General features: G+C 40.1%; 1 protein-coding gene across 4 annotated transcripts in view; it reads right to left on the minus strand.

Moving 5' to 3' along the window:
• The window catches only part of RSU1 (Ras suppressor protein 1), a 245,625-nt gene that overhangs the window by 93,940 nt on the left and 125,229 nt on the right, over window positions 1-26,456 (minus strand). The window contains exon 9 of one of the 4 annotated variants that reach the window (XM_069086254.1): window positions 2,693-3,576. The exons of the other annotated variants lie outside the window; for them this stretch is intronic. Coding sequence (XP_068942355.1) covers window position 3,576 — 1 coding nt within the window. The 3' untranslated portion in view covers window positions 2,693-3,575. Of the gene's footprint in view, window positions 1-2,692; window positions 3,577-26,456 lie in introns of those variants that run through there. 4 annotated transcript variants of the gene reach the window in all.

A 26,456-nucleotide genomic window follows, 5' to 3' on the forward strand; every position in this document is an offset into this window, starting at 1 on the left:
GATTCTGTTCTGGTCACATATCTATGGCTTGCATTGTCTTTTCCCTGGAGACGATGTTGATAAAAGTAATGGTGTCTGAAAATTATGGTGGGAATGTTTGGCATTCCTCTGCTACCATCAACTGTGTAAACTTGGAAAAGTCACCTGATCTCCTCAGGACACAGTTTTTCCAGGTATAAAACTAAGACTTTGGGCTAGATGATCTTTATGGTTCATCTACTGTAAATCTCCTGATAGCACCTTCTAGGTAGCAAAGGAGAATTTGAAGGGAAAGAAATGGTCTGTTTTTCTGGGAAAATCTCACCACCTCTAATTCCTGATAGTATAAAATTGGAGTCCATCTATTCCCCACCCCTGCCCACGCAACTCCTTCCCTTTGTAACTTCCATTTTGTGTTTTTTTCTTCCTGTCTCATACAGCTTATAAAGACTTATCCATAAAATACAGCTAAGCCAGGGCAGATGTAAAAAGAGTTGGATTGAATTTGAAATTTCAAATGTCAGTAGCCTTTAAATTATATTTTTTCCCTCTTTTAGTAGAAAAGAAAGAATATTGAAACTTGGGAGTCAGGAGGTCTGGGTTTGGGGTCTGGGTCCTCCACTTACTAGTATGTGACTTTGGGGAAGTCACTTAAGATTCTCCGAGACTCAGTTTCCTTTTCTGTAAAAAGGGGATAAGAATACTTTCATTATTAGCGTTAGAAGGCAATCATTTTCATAAAAGCACAGTACAAAGAAAAGTGAATTTTACTGAGACTGAACAGAAGGGACTGTACTTTGATGTGTTATTTATATTTCATACGAAGGAGACAGTCAGAATTATGGAAGCAAATAATAATGTCAATATATGACTGATGGCTATGATCGATCTGCTAGTGGGGCTGGGACAATTTGGCCCAACCTGTGGAAAATGGAGCACCAGGAAGGCCAACACTCTACCTACAGAAGAGCCTTTCTGTGAGGTACAGCAGAGGGGAGCTAAATGAAAGAGGACACAGCAGTGTGGAAACCAGACAGAAGGAGACTTAGGTGTGATTTCAACACTTAATGTAAAAACCCACAGGCAACACTCTGAGGCCATATCCTTAACTACCAAATGGTAGTTATACCAAATGGTAGTAATATTCTGAAAGACCAAACAGGCTAGTTATGAAGGGAGGGGGCTCTGAGTATTTTATAAGTGTGAGTTCATAACAATACAACAGTGATAATTGTATTCAGGCAGTACAGCATATTAACTAAAGGCTGGCTTTGGAGGCAGCAAGGCCTGGATTTAGGCCCTATTTCTGATCCATATTCACTGTGTGATCAAAGAGAAATCACTTCAACACTCAGTGTCTGGGGCACCTCTCTAAAAACAGGTCATGGAGAAGATGCTGATCTACATGGGTGGAGTTTCTATACTTGGGGAATGATGAACTCATAGGACTGGATCCAATTCTCAAATAATTCATTATTGATATTAGTGACAACTATTATTAACAACTAGAGGAATACATCTGCAACACCTAGAAACTCAATGGGAAGAACTGCTAAGTGCCAGCAAGCTGATCAGACATAAAGTATTAAATGCCAAGAAACACATGATATAATGATAAATTGTCGTGCTTATAGATGAGTAGCGTTCTAAATGGAATGGAACAATCACCCCCTGCCTCCCACCCCAGCCCTCTTAAATTCGGTATAATGCTCAATAGTTTACAAGATGCTTTCGTAATATACATTTGATTCCTCATCAGGTAGGGGACTCTGTGAACAGAACCCTGGGTTTGAACTCCTAAGTGACTTTCTCTAGGTCACGCGGAGGGAAAGAACTAGAACTAGTTCCATCCCCTTTTCACTCCACCAGAAGGCATCTCTTGGCAATACTGGATCACAAAACAGCAGTCAAATCTTAACTATTTTTGATGAAAACACTGACCCCACGATTTCAAATGTGCAAGAAATATTCATTTTAAAATCCTAAATAAGAGTCTGCACAGGCCTTGCTACGAATTAATCCTGTTTGGCGTAATATGCCACTAATTTATTCTGAAATTGATTCCAAGTTAAACCAGATGCTTCTCTAATCTGACTTTCCTGCTTCCACTCAGCATTCTCATGACTCAAAGTTGAATACAGATCCAAAATACAGTAAAAATTCAAATCATGTAAGATGATATTCAGATGCATCTCATTAACTAAAAGAAGAGTACCCAGGAAGATACTATACAGTTAAGAAGCCCTTTACAAGCATGCTAAAAGGAAACTAAATGTAATGGTGTACTGCACTGACAAATACATTCTAATTATCTTTTATATTTTAGTCAGTTTTTATAGGAGGCACCAAGAGACCACAGAGAGAACACTAGCTTTAGACTTACAGGGACTGGGTTCAAATCCTGGCTCTGTCATTATGACCCTGCCTGACTCTGAGCAAGTCACTTGACCTCTCTGGCTTCAGTTTCATCTGTAAAATGTTAGAACAGAATACCTTAAGGGTTCTTTTACAATTCTAAATCTATGATTCTAAGTCTAGCCGGCTGTCCTTCCCAGTTCTCAATCTATGATCCTATGGTCCAGTGTACTCCTGAGTTACCATAGCGCTTCTCCCCACCAAATGGCCACCTCATGGCCAATCTTCAAGTGATATAAGTGTGATAAGCGATGATGCTGATGCTATTATTAAATTTTGGAAAACAAAGATTTTATTATAGTAATTTTTAAACATATAAGTATGATTTTTACATGTCTGTTGCATTTTAAGTATTATTTTAGTACAATGGAAGAAATGTAATTGTTCCCAATGGAACTGTGTCTCACATAATAATTGAGAACAGCTTTAAAATGAGATTTAAGAAAAATTTAACCTTTTCTCTTAATGGAGAACACCTGTGCTAACTATAAAAGGTAAGGTTTTACCCTAATGAAATGTTGCCTCATTGGGACTATGCTCAGAAGGGTCCACACTCCTGAAAGGGTCTTACAAGAGGCAACACTGAGAGACAGAAGGTTCTTTTTCTGAAGTAGCATCCAATTCACTTCTGTCTTGTAAGGAAAAGAAGAAGAAAGAAGAGGAAGAAGGAGAAGATGATGAAACCTGACATGTGTCGAGCACCTGAAGGTTTGTAAAACACTTTCCCATCCGCATGGCTATGGCCCTACCAGTATCCTCACAACACACCCAGGGAACCACCAGGGGAGGATGATTATCTCCATTTTACAGGAAAGAAACTGGGTCAAACAGAAACCAAGGGATTGGCTCCAGACCAAGTCCAGGGATTCCTTCCACTGTACTCCGTACCACTGTGGCAGAGAAAACGTTCTTGCTCCATCCTCCACAACTCCCCTATCTCCAGGAGAGCTGAAAGATTTCTCATTATTGCCAGAACGCTGGCAATTGTTTCTAAGGAGATATTCTCGAGCGCCATATCCAGATGTATGGATGGTTACAAGGTGGGCGGTGAGACATATTCATATGCAGCCTGCATTTGAGTGTCAAGTAAGAACAGTATACCGGCATCATTAAATTGGTCAGTTCTTGAGTTTTCTCTTCTTTGTTTTTTATCTTCCACCTATTGCCTCAAATCTCCATCCTCTACAAGAACAGAAAAATAGCATTAAGTAGGGAAAGGAGGGACAGTTTATTGAGTAACTGAAAGGGTACATTGAGAACCATTAGAAACTAACACTGAGATTATGGTACAATCCAAACAATAGAAAACAAAGCAAAATAAAAATAAAGCATACATAATAGATGTGCAGATGTATATTGTGTTAAGTTCATACGTGTAGATGTGTTTATGCATGTGCACAAGCATCCAGATAAACTGATGTGCTGCTAGGGGAAGGAGGGATTGAAGCATGTGATTCATTGTTGCAAGCAATTCCCAGAGTACAGGCTCCCACCACCGACACAGCTTGACAACTTATATACAACACAAAGTCTCAGAGGCTTGCCTGGGGCACTGACAAATGAAGGAGTTCACCCATGGTCACAGAGGCAGGTCTCTCCCAGGCTTCCTCTGCCTGTATTCTCTCCACTGTGCCACAGTGACTCTCATCTATGTATCTGTACTTATAGAATTATATTTATGGCTGTTTCATTGGTTGTCATGGTGAAAAGAAGCTCTGAACACTTATGGAAGCCTACGGTAACTACCTTTGGCTTCTGAGGTGCTGGGTCCAAACCCTGCTTTGGCTCCTCCATAAAGGAAACAGGAGAAGACCCAGACAACAACCTCACAGCATGAGACTGTGGTCGAGCTGCTATCAACACCAACGAAGGAGGCAATGACAACAAAGATCCACTTACATGGAATTTAATAGTGGGGATGTGGGTTTAATTCTGCTAGCCTGTCTTCCTCTCCCTCTTTTTCTAGCCTTCATATAAAAAAATACATTCTATCTAGACCCCCAAATTCTACCAGTTCAAAAAATCTTGGGGACAACATGCTGCAATGAAGGAAAAAAAACACCAAACAAAAATCCCAACATGGGATTTGGAGTCCGAAGCTCTGGATTCATATTAGGACAGTTCTACACCCTCACTGGGTGTCTTCGGGCAAGTCACTCAGTCTCTGGCCCGGCTTCTTCATTTGTGAAATGAGGTCAGATTAAATGGCCTCTAAGGACTTCCATTTCCAGGTCTACTCTTGGGTCCTGGGATGTTTCACCTCACCTACCCATGCAGAGAGTCAGAAAAGGAAATAAATTAGGAAGTATTATGAGAGATAAGGGAAAGGCTGGCCCGGCCTCTCAAAGGAATTAAATTCATACTCCATAGACACGCTTAACTGTATAGATTGTGATGACTCCTTTGTACTCAAGGGTAGAAGACCTCCTCTCTCCCAGCCCTCCTGAAATCACAGGATGATGCTGACTGCCACTGGAGACCCGTTACTCAAACTGAGTAACAAAGCAGAAACCTGGCTGAGGGCTGACGATCCAGACTGAAGAGCGGAAAACCTAGAACTCTGCTTTTACTGCAGGGCGGCTAGGCCTGACTAGGTGGGCAGGGCTCTTTCTAATTCCAGCGAGGATAGGCCATCCTCTGATGTTCTAACATTTATCTGTGTTGCTGTTAGAGCAAACAAATGCCAACAGGAAGCTTCCACAATCTCTGCTGTTCTTGCTCATAACACACCACGAAATTAGCCTTGATGCAACCTCAACATCGCAGAGGGTAGCAGGAGGATTCCATCGAAGAGGGGCCTTGAGGTCCAAGTCTGGGAAACTGCTCATTAGAAAAAGCAACATGAAGATGCATCTGCACGGATACCAGGCCAAGAGGGCTGCACTTCAACTGCTTCTAGTTCATCATAATTAATCCACATTTATCATGCACGCCTTACATGTCCTACCAGCTGTCCCACAGGCAGGTGGCCTAAGCAGCTACAGGTGGCCCTGGTAAGTGGGGAGCCATTCCACCTCCAGATGCAGAGGAGCCCCGGCATCTGACGCTAGCCCTGTGCACAGGGGGCTTCCTGGGATGAAGCTGCCCTGCAATTCTCTTCACCACAGAGGCATCTAAACACTGGATTTGGATATTCTGTTCTGTCTCTTCTTGTGTGTGTGTGTATGTGTGTGTGTGTGTGTGTATTCACATATATATATTATATACAGAGTCAATATTTGCTAGTATTTATACAGAGCTTTAATTCTGGCAAAGCACTTTACAAATATTATCTCATTTTATCCCTGCAATGATCCTGGGAGGTAGTTGCTATTATTATTCCTATTTTGCAAGTGAAAAAACTGAGGCAGACAGAGGTTAAGTGACTTGCTCAGGGTCATACGGCTAGTAAGTATCTGAGGCTGAATTTGCACTCAGGTCTTCCTGCCTCCAGGTCCAGCTTTCTAACCACGGCACCATCTAGCTGTTGAGTCTAGATAGAGAAGGAGTTACGGAGATAGAGATAGAACGGTTTTTCAAAGTTGAAAATACTGGAGCTATAACAGTTCTGGATGACAATGGGATACAACATGTGACTACTCTTATGGGTAGCGGAATGGAGAGGTACGCCATGGGAACTGGAGGGATGGACCAGGACACACAAGAGGGCATGACACTGACTGTGTAAGTCCCCAAGCATGGCGGCAGGGGCTACGGTAGAGAGAGACCTTGAGAAAGGAAAGAGAATGATCGAGGAACTGGAAAACATGGAGGGAATCACAGGGATGAAGGGAACGAGCTTAGAAAGGCTGCTGAGTGATGGTAGAAAAGGGAAAGAACGGAACAGCAGGACACAGTGTATGCTGACCTTCCCTTCTGGCCTAGGGTGTGCCAAGGGGAATGAAAGGAGACCCAGAACTAGAGGAAGCAGGAAGGAATTCCCTATCTTCCAGAAAAAGCCAGGTTTCCATGACTATGAAATGAAAAGAATGTAAGAGGAGATCTAAGATGAATAAAGTCAGAGTTGGTCCCTAGGGGCAGTGAAAGGGCAGGGGAAGGAGGGCAGGGAATGGAGAGGAACAATGTGAGCTGGGGAAAGAGCACAAGGAGCAGTAGAGGAGCAAAGGGGCATTTTCTCCGCTGAGCAGCGGGTAACAGAATCTCTGAGAGTCCGCTAGCCACAGGGCAAGGGAAGCTCTAACTGATGTGGTGCTCGGCTGATCAGAGCAGGGGATGGGAGGGTCAGGAGGGTTGTGTCCTAAGGGCTGACACTAACCTTGGACACAACTCCAGACTAATGTGCGGGGTTTCCTTCCCTCCTTCACAATCTTAAAGGAGGGCCTCTGGGCTTGGCTGTGGGGGCCAAGAGGCCCTGCTCCTCACACTCACCACTTCACTACCCACAAGCCCATGGAGGAAGCAGGGTTGTAGCTGAGATCCAGACAAGCACATCAGCTACACTGGTAGAGTCACGTCCTCTCCTTTCCATGAAAACAGATGCTGCTTGCCTGCCAGGGCCCTTGGTGGTAATGCAGGGATGAGTGGGCGCTGAATTTGCAGATGGCAGTGACTGCCCCATGCAGTGCGACCTCTGCAAAGGGCAGCCAGGAGGAGCAGGGGACAAAGAGCTGTCTGAGTGGATCTGGGGACACTTCTGACTTGGACAATGACGAAATGAGGAAGAGGGGCTCCTGCAGGGAAATAGATGGCACAGAAGATGACTTGGGCCGCTCTGTGAAGGACAGACTAGATTGGGGGAGAAACTGGGGTCAATTTGTGACAAGATCTTTGCATACTGTTTTCTAATTACTATCAAGCCCTGGGAGTAATACAACCAAAAATTCACTGTTCATACACTAGATATATGATTATGGGGAGTCACACAAACACAATGGAGTGTTTTGAAGAAGGAATCTGGAGGTTTCAAAAAACAAACAACAACTAGAATATATATATAACACCTTAAGACATTTTCAAAGTACTTTCCTAACATTATCTTGTCTGATCCTCACAATGCTGTGAGGTAGGCACTATTAGTATCCTCATTTTACAAATGAGGAAACTGAGGCCTCAGGTTGAATGACTCACCCAGAGTCACACAGCCTTTAGGAAGGTAGGATTTGAATGTGGGTCTTTCCAGCCTCAACGTCTGACACTGTATCCAGGACACTGCCTAGCTGTGGGGTGGACATTGAACTGTTTCTAAAACAATCTAGGCTACAGGCCAAGTAAAACACCAGCTCTGTTACTCTGATGATTTCCCTAAATGGAAGCATTATTAACATCTTCATGAAAAGGCTAAACAATTCTAAAAAACACATGAGAATTGTCATAATAATGTACAACGTTCCCCCCCTTACATTGGGGTCTTCAATAAAAGAAAGATAACCACACACATTTCTCAGACTAAGACACATGTATCCGGGTCTGGAAGGGAAAAGGAGCCAGAGCCGGGGTGGAGAAAAGAAGAGAAAGGAAGGGAATGGGGCCAGGCTGTTGCATAATGCATGATTGTCAACTCTGCCAATGGAAGTGGCCCACATTTTTACCCAAAGAAGAACTAATGTCACTTGGTAAGATTCACTCATTCCCTGGCCAAGAAGATGCGGGCACTTCCTCATCTGCCAACCACTGTTTTCTCTAACTCTGGTCTACTATACGGCAAAAGTGTAAGAGATTTTAACTTTCTCTTAGGCGTCAGCAGACATGTTGATATTTAATATTCATCTAAAACACAGAAAAACTACACAGGGCCTCTCTCTACAAAACTTTAGAAACATACATTTTCCTAAGGCTTTCATGCACTTCCAAACCAGAGTTTTATGCTATATATAACAATGTTTTATGGGCAAAATGGTTAGAGAGGCAGATGGGCACTACAGTGATTAGAGCAGTGGACCTGCAATCAGGAAGACTGAATTCAAATTTAAGCTCGGATACTTAGTATGTGGCCCTAGGCAAAGTCATTTAACCCTATGCATGCCTCAGTTTCCTCATCTGTAAAATGGGAATAGTAACAGTACCTACCTCCCACAGGGCTGTTGTAACGATCAAAAATGAAGCGATATTTGCAAAGCTCTTTGCAAACCCTAAAGTGTTACATAAGTGCTAGTTATCATTACTATTAGTTATTATTAAATGTTGCCTCAAGATTTATCTGAAATTCAATTCCAAAATAAACTTGCTGGTAGCAAGATACTTTTTATTAAAAGATTTAAAAAAAAAAACACACCACAAACCAACACCAACGTCTACTGGAAATAAACAGAAACAGGCGAGGACTTCTCATAATACCACAATGAATACTTTGAAATCGATGTCACTTTACAGTCAGAAAGAGTAAACAAAAGGACTTTCATGAAGAAAGTGAGTCAGGCCCAACCCTTCCCCACAAGCAGGGACACTGGAGAGCCCATGTGATCATGCAGCAGTCAACAGAGAGGCCCCCAAAGGGCCTGACCAGACTGCTGATGATGGAAGGAGGACGTGCAGACAGATACAGACGAGGGTCATGACAGTAAAGGAGAACAATAGAGGATACAGATAATAAAGGACAAGAGGCAATGGTGGGCTGAGGCACACCCTGCCAGATGAAGCATCTGAATGGATGAGACCCTTGTGTTGTTACTGCTGTTTTTCAGTCATATCAGTTGTGTCAGGCTCTCTGTGACTCCATTTGGGGTTTTCTTGGCAAAGATACTGAAGTGGTTTGTTATTTCCTTCTCCAGCTCATTTTACAGATGAGGAAACTGAGGCAAAGAGGGTTAAGTGATCTGCCCAGGGCCATACGGCTAGTACATGTCGGAGGCTGGATTTGAACTCAGGTCTTCCTGACTCTGGGGCCAGCAATCCTATCCACTGTCACCTATGAGAACACGGACACACTGAGCTGTGGAAGCCAACACATTTCCATTGTTTTGTTTTGTTTTGAGAAAGCAGTATAACATCTTTGGATGGTCTCTTCCAACAGAGGTATTGTTTAACAGATGCAATTACGTGTAAGGCAGCCAGAGTGCCGAGTCTTTCCGTCTGTCCAAGAAGCACAAACTGAGCCAGTCTGTCCACTTCAGCTTCTCTGCCAATGGATTTCTCTCCAGATTCATTAGTCAAATTCTATGTTCCCTGATCCAATAAGATACTCAGCTATTATATAACAACCAAACTTTCCACCACGTCATCAGCTTCAAGAATTCAACTGGCTCACAACATTTGATCTTTGTCCCATTCTTTTTCATTTTACCTTTGAAGTAGGGCCTGCTAACACAAAACTGGCCCTTAATAAGCTTAATAAAAGAGTAAATTATTGCCAAACATTTACTGATTATTCGGAAGATATGTAAATAGAAGCCCATGTATTGTAGTCTGACAGTTCCCATATGTTATAAGCCACTCTTGGCTTAAGACGCCAAAGAGTTGAACTTAAATGATCTCTCATAAAAGGAAGAAATTACTTCAATATATTTGCACCTTCTCATGACAAGAATGAGAAAATTGAAAAACAGGTTGGATATTCTAAATACCTAAACTTGGGGACAAAAAAAATCACATTTCTCTCCTTGTGAATATTTGGCAACCTCAGTCTTACAGTTATATAAACATTAATTGTGAAAGACAGATAAAGAATAAATCTGGGTCAAGAAGATAACTTTGTCAATTTACTGATTATCTGTATATAAGAAAATGTTAAAGAAGTCTCATGATATCAGTTGAAAGTATAATATGCATCTGACAAAAAAGCACAGTTTTGAATGATCCTTTACATGCCACTTTCTCCACCCTATTAAGATGCTAGTTGTTTCTTTGATTTATCTGATAATAAATTTTTGATGACTAGTAAGTCTCATAAAATTGCTCTGGTGCCGAGTACATTGATTAATAAGTCTGAAGAATCGAAAGTGTCAAGAATTCATGTGTAAGAGTAAGTTATTGCCAAACTTATATTAGATATTCCATAAAATATAGAATAAAAAAGGTTGATTTGGTAATTTTATCTCACATCCATTTGGTGTTACAATTTATATTCAGGATCATCATTGTCTTCCGTTACCTTTTTAAAAAAAATCAATAAAGTAAATTCAGATTTGGGACAAAGTCAGATATTAAACTAAACCAAAAGAAAGAAATGATATAACCAAACCTTGGTCTTTAACTTATAATAAAAAAGGAACAAAGTATTCAGATTTATTATATAGAAAATTCTTTGGGTATTCTGGATAAAGATTTTAGGTTTAAAACAACTTCATGCTCTTTGTTCTTTTGTGTTCCTTCTTTAATAATTCGAATGAGAGCTATGATTTTAATGATGTGGGTATTCTTCCTATCTACCCATAGTTGGCAACCCATCCATACTTCAACCTATTAAGTTGTTTTTGTCAAAATAATTGATCATTTGGTAAAACTTTCTGGTGATAAGCTTTTATACATTCTATACGTAGGTCTTGAACAACATATAAATCGCTAGTTGCCAAACCAGTAATTGAAACCTTTAGAGGTTGGCAGAATCACAATAGTTTACAGTTCACTGACATAGTGTTTTAGAAAACCTAAAGTCAGCTTATTGCTACAATAAGTGAGACCTCTGGCACACGCCTTTTATTCTCTCACAGTTTTCATATAACATGATCATATCATGATATATAGGATCATATCATATATATCATGTAAAATCTATGAGAGAACTGAGGAATGGTTCACAAAAGACTCATCTATATGTGTGCATACACATACACATGTGTACATATTACACATAAATGAGCATATATGCATCATACATGTGTGTATAGACATTTTATATGTGCATATTTATACACCATATATATAACATTTTTAATACTATATGATATATTTATGTATCTGAAAATAGGAGAAGCATCCCTATTTATCACCCATTGGATCAAGGCCTTACTACTATATTTATGACTCTAGCCCTAATCTTGTCCGTACCTCCTTCACTAGATACTCCTGAAACAGGACAGGACAGGGAGACAAGGTTTTGAATCATCCCTTACTAAATCACACACTTCCTATGAAACAGAAACCACCATGGCCACTTCTAAACCTTAGATCCCAGCACACTGGCAGTAGGTAATGGGATTAGGAGTCCAAACAGGAGGTTACAGTTAAAGCATCAACTCTTTGGGGTCCCGTGGTTACTAAAAAATCCAGTCATCTTAATGAAGCTAGAAACAAACAGGCCCCCTTGTCACATCTCTCCTCTAAAACACCCTTTGGGAAAGGATTAGAGACATATTTTTATTTATTTCTTTTTAATTTTAATTAAAAAAAATTAAACTAGTCAACCTATTAATTAGTCTTACATAATTATTATATAATTAATTGATTCCAACTGTATCAGCAATGTTTCATAAGCACAGATCCCCACCTCTCCAATATTGGGAAGGAGGTGCATTTTTCAGCTGTTCTTCAGTTATCTCCTTGGTAATTATTCAATTATGTGGGTGTTTTTTTGGCTACAGTTGATCTTTCCTTTTATATGGTACCAATTATTGCGCATATTATTTTCCTGGTTCTCCTTACTTCACTCTGTACCAGTTCATATAAGTCTTCTCATGCATCTCTAGATTCTTTATATGCATAATTTCTTATAGAATAATAATATACTATTATATTCATGTACCATAATTTATTTTGCTATTCCCCAACTTCTGGGCATCTATTTTGTTTTTGGTTCTTTGTTTCCACAGAAAGTGTTACTCTCAGTATTTTGATGTATATGGGACTTTTCTTTCTGTCTTTGATGCTTTGGGGGTATATGCTTAAGGGTGGGATATCTGAGTCAAAAGGATTGGACACGTTAGTCACTTGTTGACATAATCCAAGTTGGTTGTCAGAAAGCATGGACTAATTCATAGTGCCATCAAACCTTTATTATGGCAAAGTCAGAGTAACTGAAATGATCAGTTCCCTTATTCTATTTCCTAGTTATATACCTTAAACATAATCCCAGAATATAAATCTTTGGATCATCTACGGAGGATTTAGAGGAAGTTATAGGTGAGAAATATACAAGGCAAGGTAGCATGGAATGGGTGACAATCTGCATCACTGGAGAACATAGGTGAGATTATACTTCCATAATATCAAAGTAATTTCCCAAAGAGGGTAAGGGGACATAATATCAAGGAGAATTTTCTAAGGGCCTTCCCCCCCAACCACTGTACAATTCTAACTAGTTTTTGTTTATTCATTTTCTAATAAACCACTAACAAGGTTCCATTTTCTTTAGGAGAAATAAAACAAAACTACACAAGTTCAGGGAGCAGCGTGTGGCAAGTTTCCTGTGATACATGAGGAATGGGGGCTGAAGCTGGCCCAACTAAGCCAGAACGACTTCTCAGCTGAGTTTGAAGGATCCTGTTAGTCTGATTAAATGCTGTGAGGTTTGTAACCAGAAGTTACAGAAGCCACTAATTTTTTTTTTCTACCACACCAACACACAAAGATGATCCAGAGGTATTAAGGAGAGGACATACATCATGGACCACTAAAGTGCTAAAATATCATATGTATAATTAATGTGCAAGCACACAATATCATTGACCATGGAGATTTTTGCAGTACACGTACTGCATCTTAAAAAGTTTAACGTCTTCAGAAAAAGCAGAGTAGGCAGCCCAGTGAATAGAGCACTGAACCTGGAGTCAGGAAGAAGTAGGTTCAAATCTTGCCTCAGACACTTATTAGCCATGTGACCCTGGGTTGGGCAAGTCACTTAACCCCTTTTGCCTCAGTGCCCTCATCAGCAAAATGGGGATAATATACTACCTATCATCTTCCAGGGTTGTTATGAGGACAACCAAATTAATATTTGCAAAACACTTTGCAAACATCAATATACTATTACAATTAATATAGCTATTATTATTATTGCTACTACTATTATTAAAATCCAAGTGAAACTAACTACTAGTGGCATTAGCCTACTTAAGGGGCAAGTTGTTTCTTTGTGCTTGATGAATAAGTTGACATTAACGAATGACAGAAAAAATGTACATTTATGCATTTTACCTGATAAAAAGTTTATTAAAAAATCTTTCAAAATATTAGACACACTAATTCAAGCTACCTGACATGACAAAAGAACACAAAACTGTTAAAAATTACAAGAAAATCTCCAACAATGCCCGACTGAAATAAGAGACTACAGCTCAATAAAAAGCCAGCATGTAATAAAACAAGATATTACTGTGTAGAGAATAGAAATTGCAGACAGTTTTGTTTGATTATAAAAGCGCCACTTTTTAATTTATCTCTCAAATAAAAACAGCAAATGCAGGCAATAACTCATCCTGCTTAGCTGTAAAGTGGAGCATCAAAGAATTGAACTTTAAGATTACAGGGACTTAATAAAGGTCATCAATATTTAGGGCTCACCAATTTAACTTCACCCTTGTTCGATATTCGATAGCTCAATACGCCGTCTGATGAGGATCAGTCAAAAACGGACATCACGTTTTCTCCTCATCACAGGCTTAGAATGTTAGAAATGCAAAGGACCTCAGAGCCCCCTTCAATTTACATTAGAGAAATCTGAGGTCCACAGTGATGCCTTCTCTAAGATCGTATGCAACCCTACTATGGCAAAAACCAAGCAAGTATCCTGCCCCAAGTTCCCTTGTTGGAACCCTGACTGACTTCATCATTTCTTCACTTTACTGAGAAAACTGAGGCCATCGGACAGGAGCCCTCTCTCCTCTCCTTCTTTTCAAAGTCAATAAACAATAAACATTTATTAAGCTCCTACTATGTTCCAGGCACTAGGAATACAAGAAAGAAAAAAAAAAGACGGTTTTATATTGAAACTTCTTGAACTCACCACCATTCTATCTTTTCTGACACTGAAGTGGTCAAAGCCTATCTCTCTACATGTGTCCATGGCTCCATCCCCTCCAGCAAAATGCTACCTCAAATAGCGGCCTTCTTTCCTTATCTATGGGTTTCTTCCTAAAACCCTTCAAGTTTGCCCAAGTCCCTCCAACCTTTAAAAAAAAAAAAGAAGGCAGAGAAAATTTAAAACTTAAAAGCTTATGGAAGTGGATGTAGAAAACGAAAAACAAATAAATTTATTTTTTAAAAAAAGAAAAAAATGGTCTTCAGTAGATAATACCACCTTTACCCATTTCATCCTATATCACTTTCCCAGTCAAACTCCTGCCAAATCCATCTACACTGCTGGATTCCACTTAAGTGTTTCTCATTGACTCCTGTTTAACCACTTGCAGTGCGGTTTCTGGACCATAGCCCTGGCAGGATATCCTCTCTTTTCCTAATACTATCATCACCTGGTTCCCTTCCTTCTCAGTTGACTTTACTGGTTCATCATCCTGATGATGTCCCTTAACTTAGTGCTTTCTTCCCTGGGCTCTGTCCTCAGCCCTCTCCTCTTGACTCTCTACGTATTGTCTCTCAGGGACCTCATCAGCTCCTATGATTCCATTATCATCTTTCTGTAGCTGTTTATAGATCTATAGATCTCCAGCTCCAATCTCTTCTCTGAGCTTCAAATGCACATCACCAATTTCCTACTGGACATTTCCAATTGGATTTCCCACAGACATTGGAAACTAAGCATGTCCAAAATGGAACTTATCAGCTTTCCCCTGTCCCCCACCAAATCCACATCTCTTTCAAATCTCCCAATTTCGGTCAAAGGGATAACTGCTTTTTTTCTGCCTCCCACGTCTGTGACACCGGTGTTCTGTTCAACTCATTCTCTCACATCTACCATGTCTCACCAGTTGACAAATCCTGTCGGTTTTACATCTACACCTTCTCTCACATTTGACCCTGATCTCTACTCGTACAAGTTTAGTGGATCTGGATTTTTTCTTCCTGGCAGACAACAGGAAAACAATGCTAATTATGAATATAATTTTAGACATTTTTGTCAGAATGACTTACTTAGGGTACACAACCATTCTGCAAAGCAATTTGGAACTATGCCCTCTTGTCATTAAACTTCGGATATTCTTTGATCTAGTGTTACCATTACTAGGAATATACAAAGAGATCAAAGGAAGAAGAAAATGACCCATCTTAACAAAAATACTTATAACTACTCTTTCTGCAGAAGCACCCCAAAGAGAAATTAAGAGGATGTCTATCTACTGAGGGAAGGCTAAACCTGTTACAGTCTATAAATGAAATGGAATATTATTGGGCTTTAAGAAATAAAATTTAAAACGTCTGAGGAAAATGGGAAGACCTTTATGAACTAATGTAGAGTGAACATAATTAGGAGAAAAATTTGTACAAAGACAACATCATAAAGAAAACAACTTTAAAAGACTAGAACTCTCATCAATACAATGACAAATGACAGTTCTATAGTATAAAGGATTAAGCACACTACCTACCTCCTCCCAGAAAGGTGATGGGACTTAAAATGTAGAATGACACATACATTCCTTGCTTCACTTAACTATGCAGGAGAGAGACAGGGAGAAGGGAAGGGAGAGAGGGAGAAAAGGAAAGGATGAGAAGAATGGGGAGGGAGAGAAGAGGGAGGGAAAGCTGGAGAGGGAAAAGAACAAATGATTCTTCCCTGTGGTGGTGTGGGGGACCAACAGAAGACAAAGGACCCACACATGGAAGATAGCAATTTATCTCACTGACCTCGAGGGTGGGGAAATGACCATCTCCATGGTCTTTTGAAGATAAGACCCTCAAAATGGGATGCCTTCTCTTAGTGACTTGCTAGTACAATGAATGGTACCCACCTGAGTTAAGACTGCCTGCACACTGCTTAGCCTAGATTTGTGCCACACAGCATGCAGAGAAGGTAAGCAGGGCATTGACCTTGGGCATCTCCCATACCGCCCACAGACTCTGTTCTCTTCCCACTCCCACACAACTGAATTTAGCTCAGATAACAGAATTCCTAGTTATGGCTTCACTCCTTTACTCCTATACAGTTAATTTCCTTGGAGAGAGAAGGGAGATATATGAGTTAGTTCACAATGGTATCTAGTTGCTTATAAAAATTTTAAAATAAAAAAATAGTCAAACAAATTCCAGGTTTACATGCAACAGTTGGTGTTATCCACTGGCTCGTATTTATTCATCAAGATGAATATTCTTTAGCTCCAGAATCAGTTGTATGCTTGAAGCTCATTAATTACTTACAATTTAGAAAAATAGGAAATGCTATTTGGTTTTGTCCTTTAAAATGAGCACGAGAAAAGGGGTGATGATACTGTCAATACTACCCAAAATAAGATGTATTTGATGATTTTCCCTTTTCTCCCTTGGCATGACATCTTTGCAATATTAGTGAAATGCTACCCATTTGCATATAAATGGGCCTAAAGATGTCAAAAGTTTAAATAATATTTTGTCTTATGGAGAAAAATGTGATAATATATTTATTAACTTAAAAACATAACCAAAATATACAGAGGTAGGGTTTATAAATGGACAATAAATTATGATGCTGAAAATACACTGTGCTTTGAAAAAAAAATCAAAGCAAGATTCAAGTCAAACACTTTTAAGATGCAGGAAAAAAATAGATTCCCCTATTTCTGTGTCCATTAGAAAGAAAAACTGAGCCTCTGTGGTTTGCCTGATTAGAGATATTTTTCAGGTAAATCACTAGAAAGGAAAACTCTACATTGTTCTGCGTATTGTCTTCATCAAAGAACTGTTTGTCACCACTGGGAAGGTGAAGGTCATTTTAATCCTTGACAAATGCTCTGAATATATGATCTGGGCAGAGACATCTCCTAACATTACTATTATCAACAAACATCTCTACTGACCATTATGACAGGGGAGATGAGGTTTACCTAAGTTCTTCTTACATATAGTTACTTCTCTCAATGGGCTTCCTCAAAGAAATGGGACAATCGACTAGGTTATAAAAGATCTAGACCTCATATCTGTTAACTAAAGATCCTCTAGGCCAATGACTCAGTAGTCCTATTAGCAGGTTGCTTAATTAAAAAAAAAGTCTATTATATTCAATAACAGTTACTGGAGGGATGAGGTTTTATCCATAGCAACTCATAAAGACCATCTACTAGAGCACAGAGGGACTTGAAATCTGCATAAATGGAGGGCATAACCATACCAAGAACATAACTGTTTCTACACATATTGAACACAGTACAATGTAAGTAACTGCACATGCTAGAGAAAGGAAGAAAATATCTTAGTTCTTAATCCTTCAACTTAAGCCAGTTGAGAGGTACAAGAACATAAAGATTTTCATTCTCCAACATTCAGGACTTTAAAATAAAGCACCTTTTGGAGGGCTTTCTCATTTCTAGTGCAAATGCTCACAATGACTCAATTTAAACATTTCACTTTATCCAACTGAAACAATTAAGTTTTATTTCCTTAATGATATCAGGGCAATCTTCACTCTGATGTGTTTTTGAATAATGATAACCCACATTTATGTAACACTTTAAAGCTCACAAAAATGCCTTACTAAAAACAATGCACAGAAGAGGGCAGTATGAGTAATATTAGCCCAATTTATAGGCGGGGAAATTGAGGCTGAGAGAGTTTAAGTGATTTGCCCACAATCATAGAGCCAGTAACTATCAGAGCCAGGATTTAAAGCTAGGCTGACTCTTAAGTGTTTTTTCCTCTATACCCTCCTGGCAGGCTTCCTGGTCGGAAGCTAGGTACATGCAGGCAGTAGAGGAACACCTTACAAAGAAAGGAGACATTGCATAAGCGAGGCTGAACAAGGGCGAGATGCTTTTGGAGTCCTGCTACCACTGGAAATGAGACTTCAGATTGCAATGCTTAGCAAATTGCATCCTTCGCGAGGATGCCTGCCTTCCAAATGCCTCTTTCAACCAATACATTCCCAGCTTAACATTTGTCAAACCTCTTCTTTTGTTAAGAGTTAACTTGTCAGCTTTGAAAATGGCTTGTACTCTTCCATCCACCTTCCTTGATGGAAATGTGAAAAGTGTGAGTTACTCCCTTTCACAAAGAATCTTGTCAAGGATCTTGGCTCCAACTTGACTGCCCCACTGGGAAAATCTACCTTGTGGAAACTTAACAAATGGTGACTATTCTATCATAATTCTGCCGCACAGAAATAAAGAGGTCAAACAAGGAGACAACAATCATTAAAGCAAGAGTAGAAAGGTGATTGGAGAGCCCAACAACCTAAAATTGCGAAAGCGGCCAGTGCCAGCCCTGGCTATAAGGACAAGCAAACTCTTTCACTCTAATGGGGGTTATACCATTGGGTGGTGACTTCAAATGGACAGGGAAATGACAGCAGCAAAATCTTGGCCTTTGCTAGAGCAAGAAATAAATGGACAGAGAACAACTACCGTATGAGAATTGATGAAGATGACATGATTAATGCAAAAAATGTACTCCAAAGAAGTGTCTGCCGAAGAAGCCATACTTCAAAATCCCTTTGGCTACCCATACCCCTGCCCTTCTTGGCTTGGTCCCATTCATTAGTAGCTTCATCAAGGCAAAGCAGCTGCTGGCCTGGCCATTCTTCCTAAGGTATTTTAATTCACTGTTTTGTTTTAAACATTCATGCCTCTCCTCGGAGTATATTATATCCACTAAATCATACAATCCATCACCTCTCTCTGTCACTATTCTAGACACAGAAGATCCTCAGAGGATGTGCTTACAACAGAAAGGTCACTTTGAAAGTTGACTAGAGACATGAATGAAAATAAAACATTTTGTTAAATCCTTTGGTAGCAGAATCTGCCCTTATGAGTTAACTGGGTGGAAAAAAAATATTTTCTGGCTGTATTTCAGGTGCCAATACAAGGTCATAGGGAATGGGAGAGCCTTGATTGGGGGCCTTCATTCTGCCATAAGATTGCCACTCGTTTATACAACCTTTTTTGAAACCTTTGGTGGAAAAAAATACTAAGTAATGTGGACCCGACTTTGAATCCTGGCTCTGATACCACTAGTGACCACAAGGAAATGGCTTAACACTTCTGAGCCTCAGACTCCTGACCTGTAAAACACTGATAATAATACCTGCACTATACAAACAGGTCGGTTATAAGGAAAGCACTTTAAAAATCTTATAGCTCTGATAAAGCTAGAGACTTGTTGCAATAGTTGTTGTGATAAACCACAAATTCAAGCTACATCAGTTCTGAAACTTCAAGGATAAAGGCATGGAGTATTAGAGGTTAGAGTAAAGGACAAATTGAAATATTATTTTTCGATAGCTCACAGATGTTATGTGGGTCAGGGATTTTCCTTTTTTCATGAGGTATATGTGTGGAGGTTCAAATTAAGGGAGGAGTAGACTTTTGAGTCTTGCAGGCACTGAAAATATAAAATCCAATTTGCCAAATATCAATTACTAAATTGTAATAAACCAAAACTGTGAAACTGATATGAACCATTGTTTTTGCTATTAACAAATGTTAATATTTTTAAAAGGCTGTGACAAACCATTCCAGTATGTTTGCCAAGAAAACCCCAAATGGGGTCATGAAGAATCAGACATGACTAAAATGACTGAAACAACAAAAAATTTACAAGAAGGGATATGAATTTTCTTTTACTAGTTTACTGATGGATTCTCTGGGTCGTGTTTTCACATTTCAATAATTGCTAACACAGACACAGACACAGACAGGCAGACACACACACCCTAGTATAGTCCTCCCTTGTCATAAAGAAAATAGTTGAGTAAAAAAACCAGACACAGTCCATATCGAAGGGTGGATACAGAATTCTTCTGCCTATGTCTCCTACCTCTGTAAGAAGAAGGAGGCAGACTGTTAGTTTTCCAAATGCATAATTCCTCTGTGATATTCATTAATCCAACAACTGTAAGCTGATCCTCAGAATCTGACTACAAGTCACTTCTTAAAGCTTGCTATCTTCCTCGGTCTGGATGATATTTAAGCTTCAGGGAGATACAATCTGACAAATACCATATCAGATAAAGACTACATACACTATGGTAGAAAAGAGAGCCCTGAATTTGGAATCAGAGGGCCTGGGTTTCAATCCTAACACTGCTGCATACTGGCTATGGGTGACTCAGGCAGTCACTTAAACATTCGGGGTCTCAGTTTCCTCATCTGTAAAATGAAGGATCTGGGCTGGATGACCTCCAAGGTACTTTGAAGCTCTGACAAGTCTATGAGTGCTGCCTCAGGCCTTCCAGTTGTTCAATTTATCTGGAATGCCCTTATTCAATCCTGACATACTTGCTTCTGAGCTTGACCAGCACAGAGATATCTCAGTTCCCTCCTTCACTGTGTTTCCAACACTAAGGAAATTCAGTCAGCATCACAGGTCCTGATCAGTTCCAGCCCTTAGCAGGCTATGATGATGTAGGCGTACGGAAGGGTGGCATCAGGGACAGCCTGCACTAATTTGTAACACACCTAGCTAATATCTCTTAATCTCTAAATTATTTTCATCACCGACCCAGTAACCTACTGTCCCCAATCTGTAATCAGAGAATCACTGGATCTCAGGATAACTGATTCAGAGCTAGAAGGGGCTTTAAGAGTCCATCAAGTACAACCTCCTTCATTTTATAGATGAGGGAACCGAGATCAGGGAGCTTAAGTGATTCTGTCCAAGGTATCCTGCTCCTTGGAGCCCAGACACAGAACCGTTCCCTCTCCCAGACCTACATATTCGGCACTAGTCTCTCTCCTGAGATCCAGTCTGACCAGCTTACTGGTCATTTCAAAATGGACATCCCAAGAACACCTCAAATTTAGCACGTAGGAAACAGAAATCATTCTCTTTCTTCAAGGGCACCACCACCCTCCTAGTATCCCAGGCTCACAATTTCAATATCATCCTCAACATTTCTTACTAATTCCACACATTCAAACTGCTAAATCTTGTTGTTTCTACTTTCACCCATCACTCACACAGACCCCCTTCTCTCCACTCATACCACCACAACCTCAGCTCGGGCCCTCCTCACCCCTCACCTGGACTGTTTCCAAGAGTTTTTCCTCCTAATTAGTTATTCATTTCTTTTCTCTCCTTTCCATATACCTTCAATTTAAAAGAAAAGAAAACCTCTGTAACAGATATTGTAATAACTTTCTAATTGGTTTTCATTCTTTTTAAAAACATATTGTTTCCCTCCAATTACATGTAAAACAATTTTTTAAATTGTTTTTTAAGTTTTGAGTTCCAAATTCTGTCCCTCCCTTCCTTCCCTAATATAGTAAGCGATCCAATATATTTTATATATGTGCAATCATGTAAAACATTTCCATATTAGTCATTTTGTACAAGAAGACTTACATTTTTAAAAAATGAAAGTGAAAAATAACTTGCTTCAGGCTACATTCAGACAGTAATTGATTTCCATTCCAAACAATCCTCCCTTAAGCTGCCAAAATGCTTTCCCTAAAGCTCAGGTCTGACCATGTCATGTCCATGGTCAGGAAAATCCAGTGGCCTCCCATGAATTATCTCCAAGATCAAGCATTCACAGCTCCTAACAACCTCGTCCATTCCTACCTTTCCAGCCTCTTTAGAGTACTTCTCTTTCTTCCAGGTACATTATGATCCAGCTACTCTGGCTTCATCCATGTGGTTTTTCATCCATGATGCTCCTTGCTTTTTAGAATCTTCCTTCAAGGTTCTCCCTCTCCTTGGAATATGGCTGGCTTGTGTACAGCAACCTGTACTCATTGTAGAAGGTCAGGGGACATCCCTAACCAGATGGTCAGATTCCACAATGCTTTTTCTCCCTCTCAGGGCTCTAGGGTAACCCCGATGTTTAGGAAATACACATCTACACACAGGACTGTTGTTTCTGCCTCGTGACTACTATGTTTCTCATTTACATTAATCAGTCATAATGATACCATTAACTCTTAAACATGAAACATTTACTAAATGAGAAAGCAAGAGAGGAAATAATTACAACATGAACTTTGCTGAACTTGAAGGCATAAGCAGAAATAACCAAAGCATAAAAGTGTGCCCATAAACCTAGGTCATACTCTCCCATCAGAGCACATAGTTGGGACAGTGGACACAAACATGCAAATATCGGGTACGGCAGTATCTGAGTAGACAAAGCCACAAGCCTAGGACAGCTAACAACTCTGGACTGCAGGCCTGGATACTGGTGGCTTCGTTAGAAAATAGTGAGCACCCTACAGCATTTACTGGGTGAGAGAGGCCGTCACCGAATATTCTGACACGCTCCACTCTCCTGCGGACTCTCGTTACTGCCTCACTGGTCTCAGAACAGTGAAGCAGGTACTAGGCTCTCTGCTTCACACAGAACATTGTTTTTATGACTCTTCCAGCAAATAAAATCTCCATGTAAGAGAGGGACATTCCATACATCAATGTTGACTTTCGTATCAGAAGGCAAGGTCCCTGAGGGCAGGGATTGCTTCTGCCTTTTTCTTTTCTTCCCACAGTGTGAAGTTCTGCAGAATGCCTGCCATATAGTTAGCACTTAATAAATGTTTGCTGATTGAGTGACCTATGAACTATTTAATAGAAAATGTCATTATTATCTTAGTGAAAACACTAAGTTTTGCTACCTTCTCCTCGGAACATTTCCACTCAAATGTCTTCCTGATCATTTTTTAACACTAGCATATCTGAAAGGATATTTTTTTTTTTTACTCAAACATGGGTTTTACATGATCATTTATTAGATTTATAGATCATCTTCTTCCAACGAGATCAGGGAACTGGGATAACATTTTTCACTGATACAAAGTAAGCAAAATGTCTTGATCTATCAAATGGGTTTAAAGCCAGTACTTGCTGGAATGAGTTTGTAGTATTAAGGAGCTCAGTTGGATAGTCCATCAAAGAAATGACCTCTACATCCCACTTTAGTGATTTTTTACATGCATTAAGAGGAAAAAGGACAGCAAAGGTAGATCAACAGATAACAGATTTAGATCTCAGAAGGGACACTAGAGGTCAACTCATCCAAACTCTGCATTTTACAGATGAGGAAACTGAGTTCAGAAAGGTGTAGTCTGTCCAAGTCCACACAACTAGCAAGTGGGAGGGTCAGGATTTGAATTCAGCTCCTCGAACATCAGGTGTATCATTCTTTCCACAGTTCCAGTTACAATTTCATAGATAATTTCATTACTTAATCGGTAAACATATATTAAGATACTAGACATCTACCAGGCAATGGGTAACCAATACAAAAATGAGACAATTCTTGTCCTTAAGAAGTTTACATCCTATTAAACACTTATGAAGTATCTGGTAACACTGTAAGTGCTTAATAAACGCTTGATTAAGGGAATAAGATACATATAGAGGAGGAGAGGCAGGGAAAGGACTTCCTGGCAGTCACAGGAATTAGGAGTAGTGGTAGATGGTCACATCCTTTCTAGGAGCAATGGCAGTATTTTAGTTGGTTACTGTTCTCAAAATAAAAGTAATTAGAAGAAAAAAGGAGGAAGGGGGTGGCATAGGACATGCTTACATGGGGAAGCTGACATGATTCCCATGCTGGGCAGGCCTAGGTGTTCTGGGAAGCAGGGTTTAGGGTTTGAGAGACATGGTGAGTTGGGTACATTTTTTCTCATTCACCCATCAATCAGTACATTTTAGTTTGAGTCCAGAGTCCAAAAACTGAATGGATTCACTCCCCAGGGGAGATAAGGGCAGTCTTTGGAAAGTCAAAAATCACTGTTTTGGGGGCAGAAGTGTACAGCTAGCTTGAAGGTAGGTAGCAAGTTTCCCAACTCTGAGTAGGCCCCAGTATTCTGGCAGAGCCTGTATGGGATGATCTAAGGCTCTGGGAAGGGAAGCATGTGAAATACACAGATGCTATTTTTTATGTTCCTAGTTTACAGGGTATATTTTTCTTCTCCAAAACAGAATGAAAGTGGGCCTTAGAAAAAGAGCCCAAACAAATGCTTTTGGTAACATATTTCAGCCTAGGCAAGCAAGGACGTTAGAAAAATGAAATGACCAGTCAGCCCATCCTGAAGTAACAATTAAAAGGGAATAAACACTTACTCTAATCTTGGCATTCTATATAGATCATGAAGATCTTGCTGTCCCCTGGGAGATATGTGTCAAAAAGGGACAACCATAGTGAAATGGGAACCATCTTGGTCAAGTAAGTACTTAAAAAGAAAGGACTTCTGGTTTCTCTCTTTTGCTCTCCTCCCACTCCATTTCATACTCTTTCTTGGACATCATATTCAGTCAAGCATGAGGGATAAGGAGGGGGCAATGTTAAAGCTGGTAGTTCCTAGTCTTATTTCTGAAGCAGGCACACTGAGGGGTGACTTTAGCTGAATAGTTAGGTCCAGTTTAGGCCTTCTGAACTACTGTGAGGCGCATCTTTGAAGGCTAAAACTTTGAAGGACCAATGCCTTTGGATTCTACCATACAGCCATGGTAGAGCAAGCATCTGGTGCCAGTTACTATTCACAGACACTAAGCCAGAGGGAGAATTCTAAGTGCCATCAAATCTAAGTGCCTACCAGACGGAGCAGAGTTTCTGGTCCTTTGCTTTGCCCAAGCTTTCTTCTACAGCTTCATGAATCAGGAGATTATATTACATCTCACGAATGAATTCAACGTAAATAACAATATGAGACTCACACAGTAGTCAGGGTATCCTAACAAGTCTCAAAAGTAAATCAAATAAAGGAAAATACTTCAAAGTACTGAATTGATTAAAAAGGTATTTTTAATAACCTGAACTCTAATTCATTTCATCTGTAGACACTTTTATATAGAACCATAACTAGAATGATTTTGTACCATGGGAGCAAGTGACACAACAGTATGGTCTGAATTTACTCTTTCTTTGTTCCTTCCTTTCTTTCTATTCCTTCCCTCCCTCCTTCTCTTTTATCTTCCTTCCTTCCCCTTTTTCTCTCCCCCCTCTTCCTTCCCTCCTTCCTTCCTTCCTTCTGGCAAAGGAGACCTTGGAACACCAGTTTGAGGGTGATGACAGTGAAACCACAGTGTATTTCTAACTATATTTCAAACTAACTCCTAATATATTAACTAATTATGCTTGTTAATTAGATGGTAAGCCCTGCTGTATCTACTCAGCCAAGGAAGTGGAAGTGCTGTCAATGCACTTTCAATCTGATAAAAAGCACTTATCACCCCACCCAAATTAGGGTTCTGTAACTCAAAGAAACACAAAGCTGGAAAATCACTATTTTTTCCATTGCATCATATAATGACAATTTTCTACATGATGGTTCTGAGGCACAAAAATTATCTCCAAATCTATTCCCCAATCAAAGGAAATACATTCTTTTAGAAAAGTTTTATGGCAAAGTGTACTTTAGTGTATTCTAATTCTCTAAAAATTAGAAATGCATGCCTATGGCTTATAATAAGTTAATATCCTAGGCAACTAAGAATTAAACTCTAATACTCCATTTCCCATTTTTTTCACAAAAACTTGGAGTTTACTGAGCTTACTGCTTTAGAAGTATTTAAGGGTGGTCAAGATGGCGGAGGAGAAACAGGACTTCCACACGGCTCTGCTCTCACCACCTCCAATCCATGTAAAAGGGGACTCTGAACAAACTTCGGAGCTACAGAACCCACAAAATGACACAGAGAAGCTAACCTCCTGCTGAGGACAGCCCGGCAGGCCAGCAAGAATTGGCCAGCTCAGCACTCTGGGAACCCAGCCCAGTTCTACACCAAGGTTTTAGCCTCAGGGTGAGCCTGACCAACCATTGGCTGGAGGGACTCCAGACCATGAGGAGCTGTGGTGGTCCAGAATTATCAACACATAGATGCTAAAGACAAACTGAGAGGTCAGTGTAGTGTGGACTTTGGGACCCAGTAGTTGGGAGTGCATCAACTTTTGCCCCTGGGGCAAGAAGCCACTTAGGGCTGTGGCACAGCCGCTGCCATGTGGCAGCTCAGCTCCTGGCCAGCAGAGTGTAGGGTGACCAAGCAACCAGTCTGAGGGGAAATCACTCTTGCTTTAACCTGCTTGGATCTGGACTGTGGTCTAGGGTGGAGATCCTGGGATGTGCGACCAGCTTGCTAGAGGAATCAGAGAAGGCACCCAACTAATACCTCAGGAAGCTGAGAAAACCCCAGCATTTGGAATGAAGGTCCCCTGTCTGGTGGCAGAGTCC

Source organism: Petaurus breviceps, unplaced genomic scaffold (genome assembly GCF_028583685.1).
Source record: "Petaurus breviceps papuanus isolate PSGF00001 unplaced genomic scaffold, PetGlider_PUasm1.0 178, whole genome shotgun sequence".
Classification (NCBI taxonomy): Eukaryota; Metazoa; Chordata; class Mammalia; order Diprotodontia; family Petauridae; genus Petaurus; species Petaurus breviceps.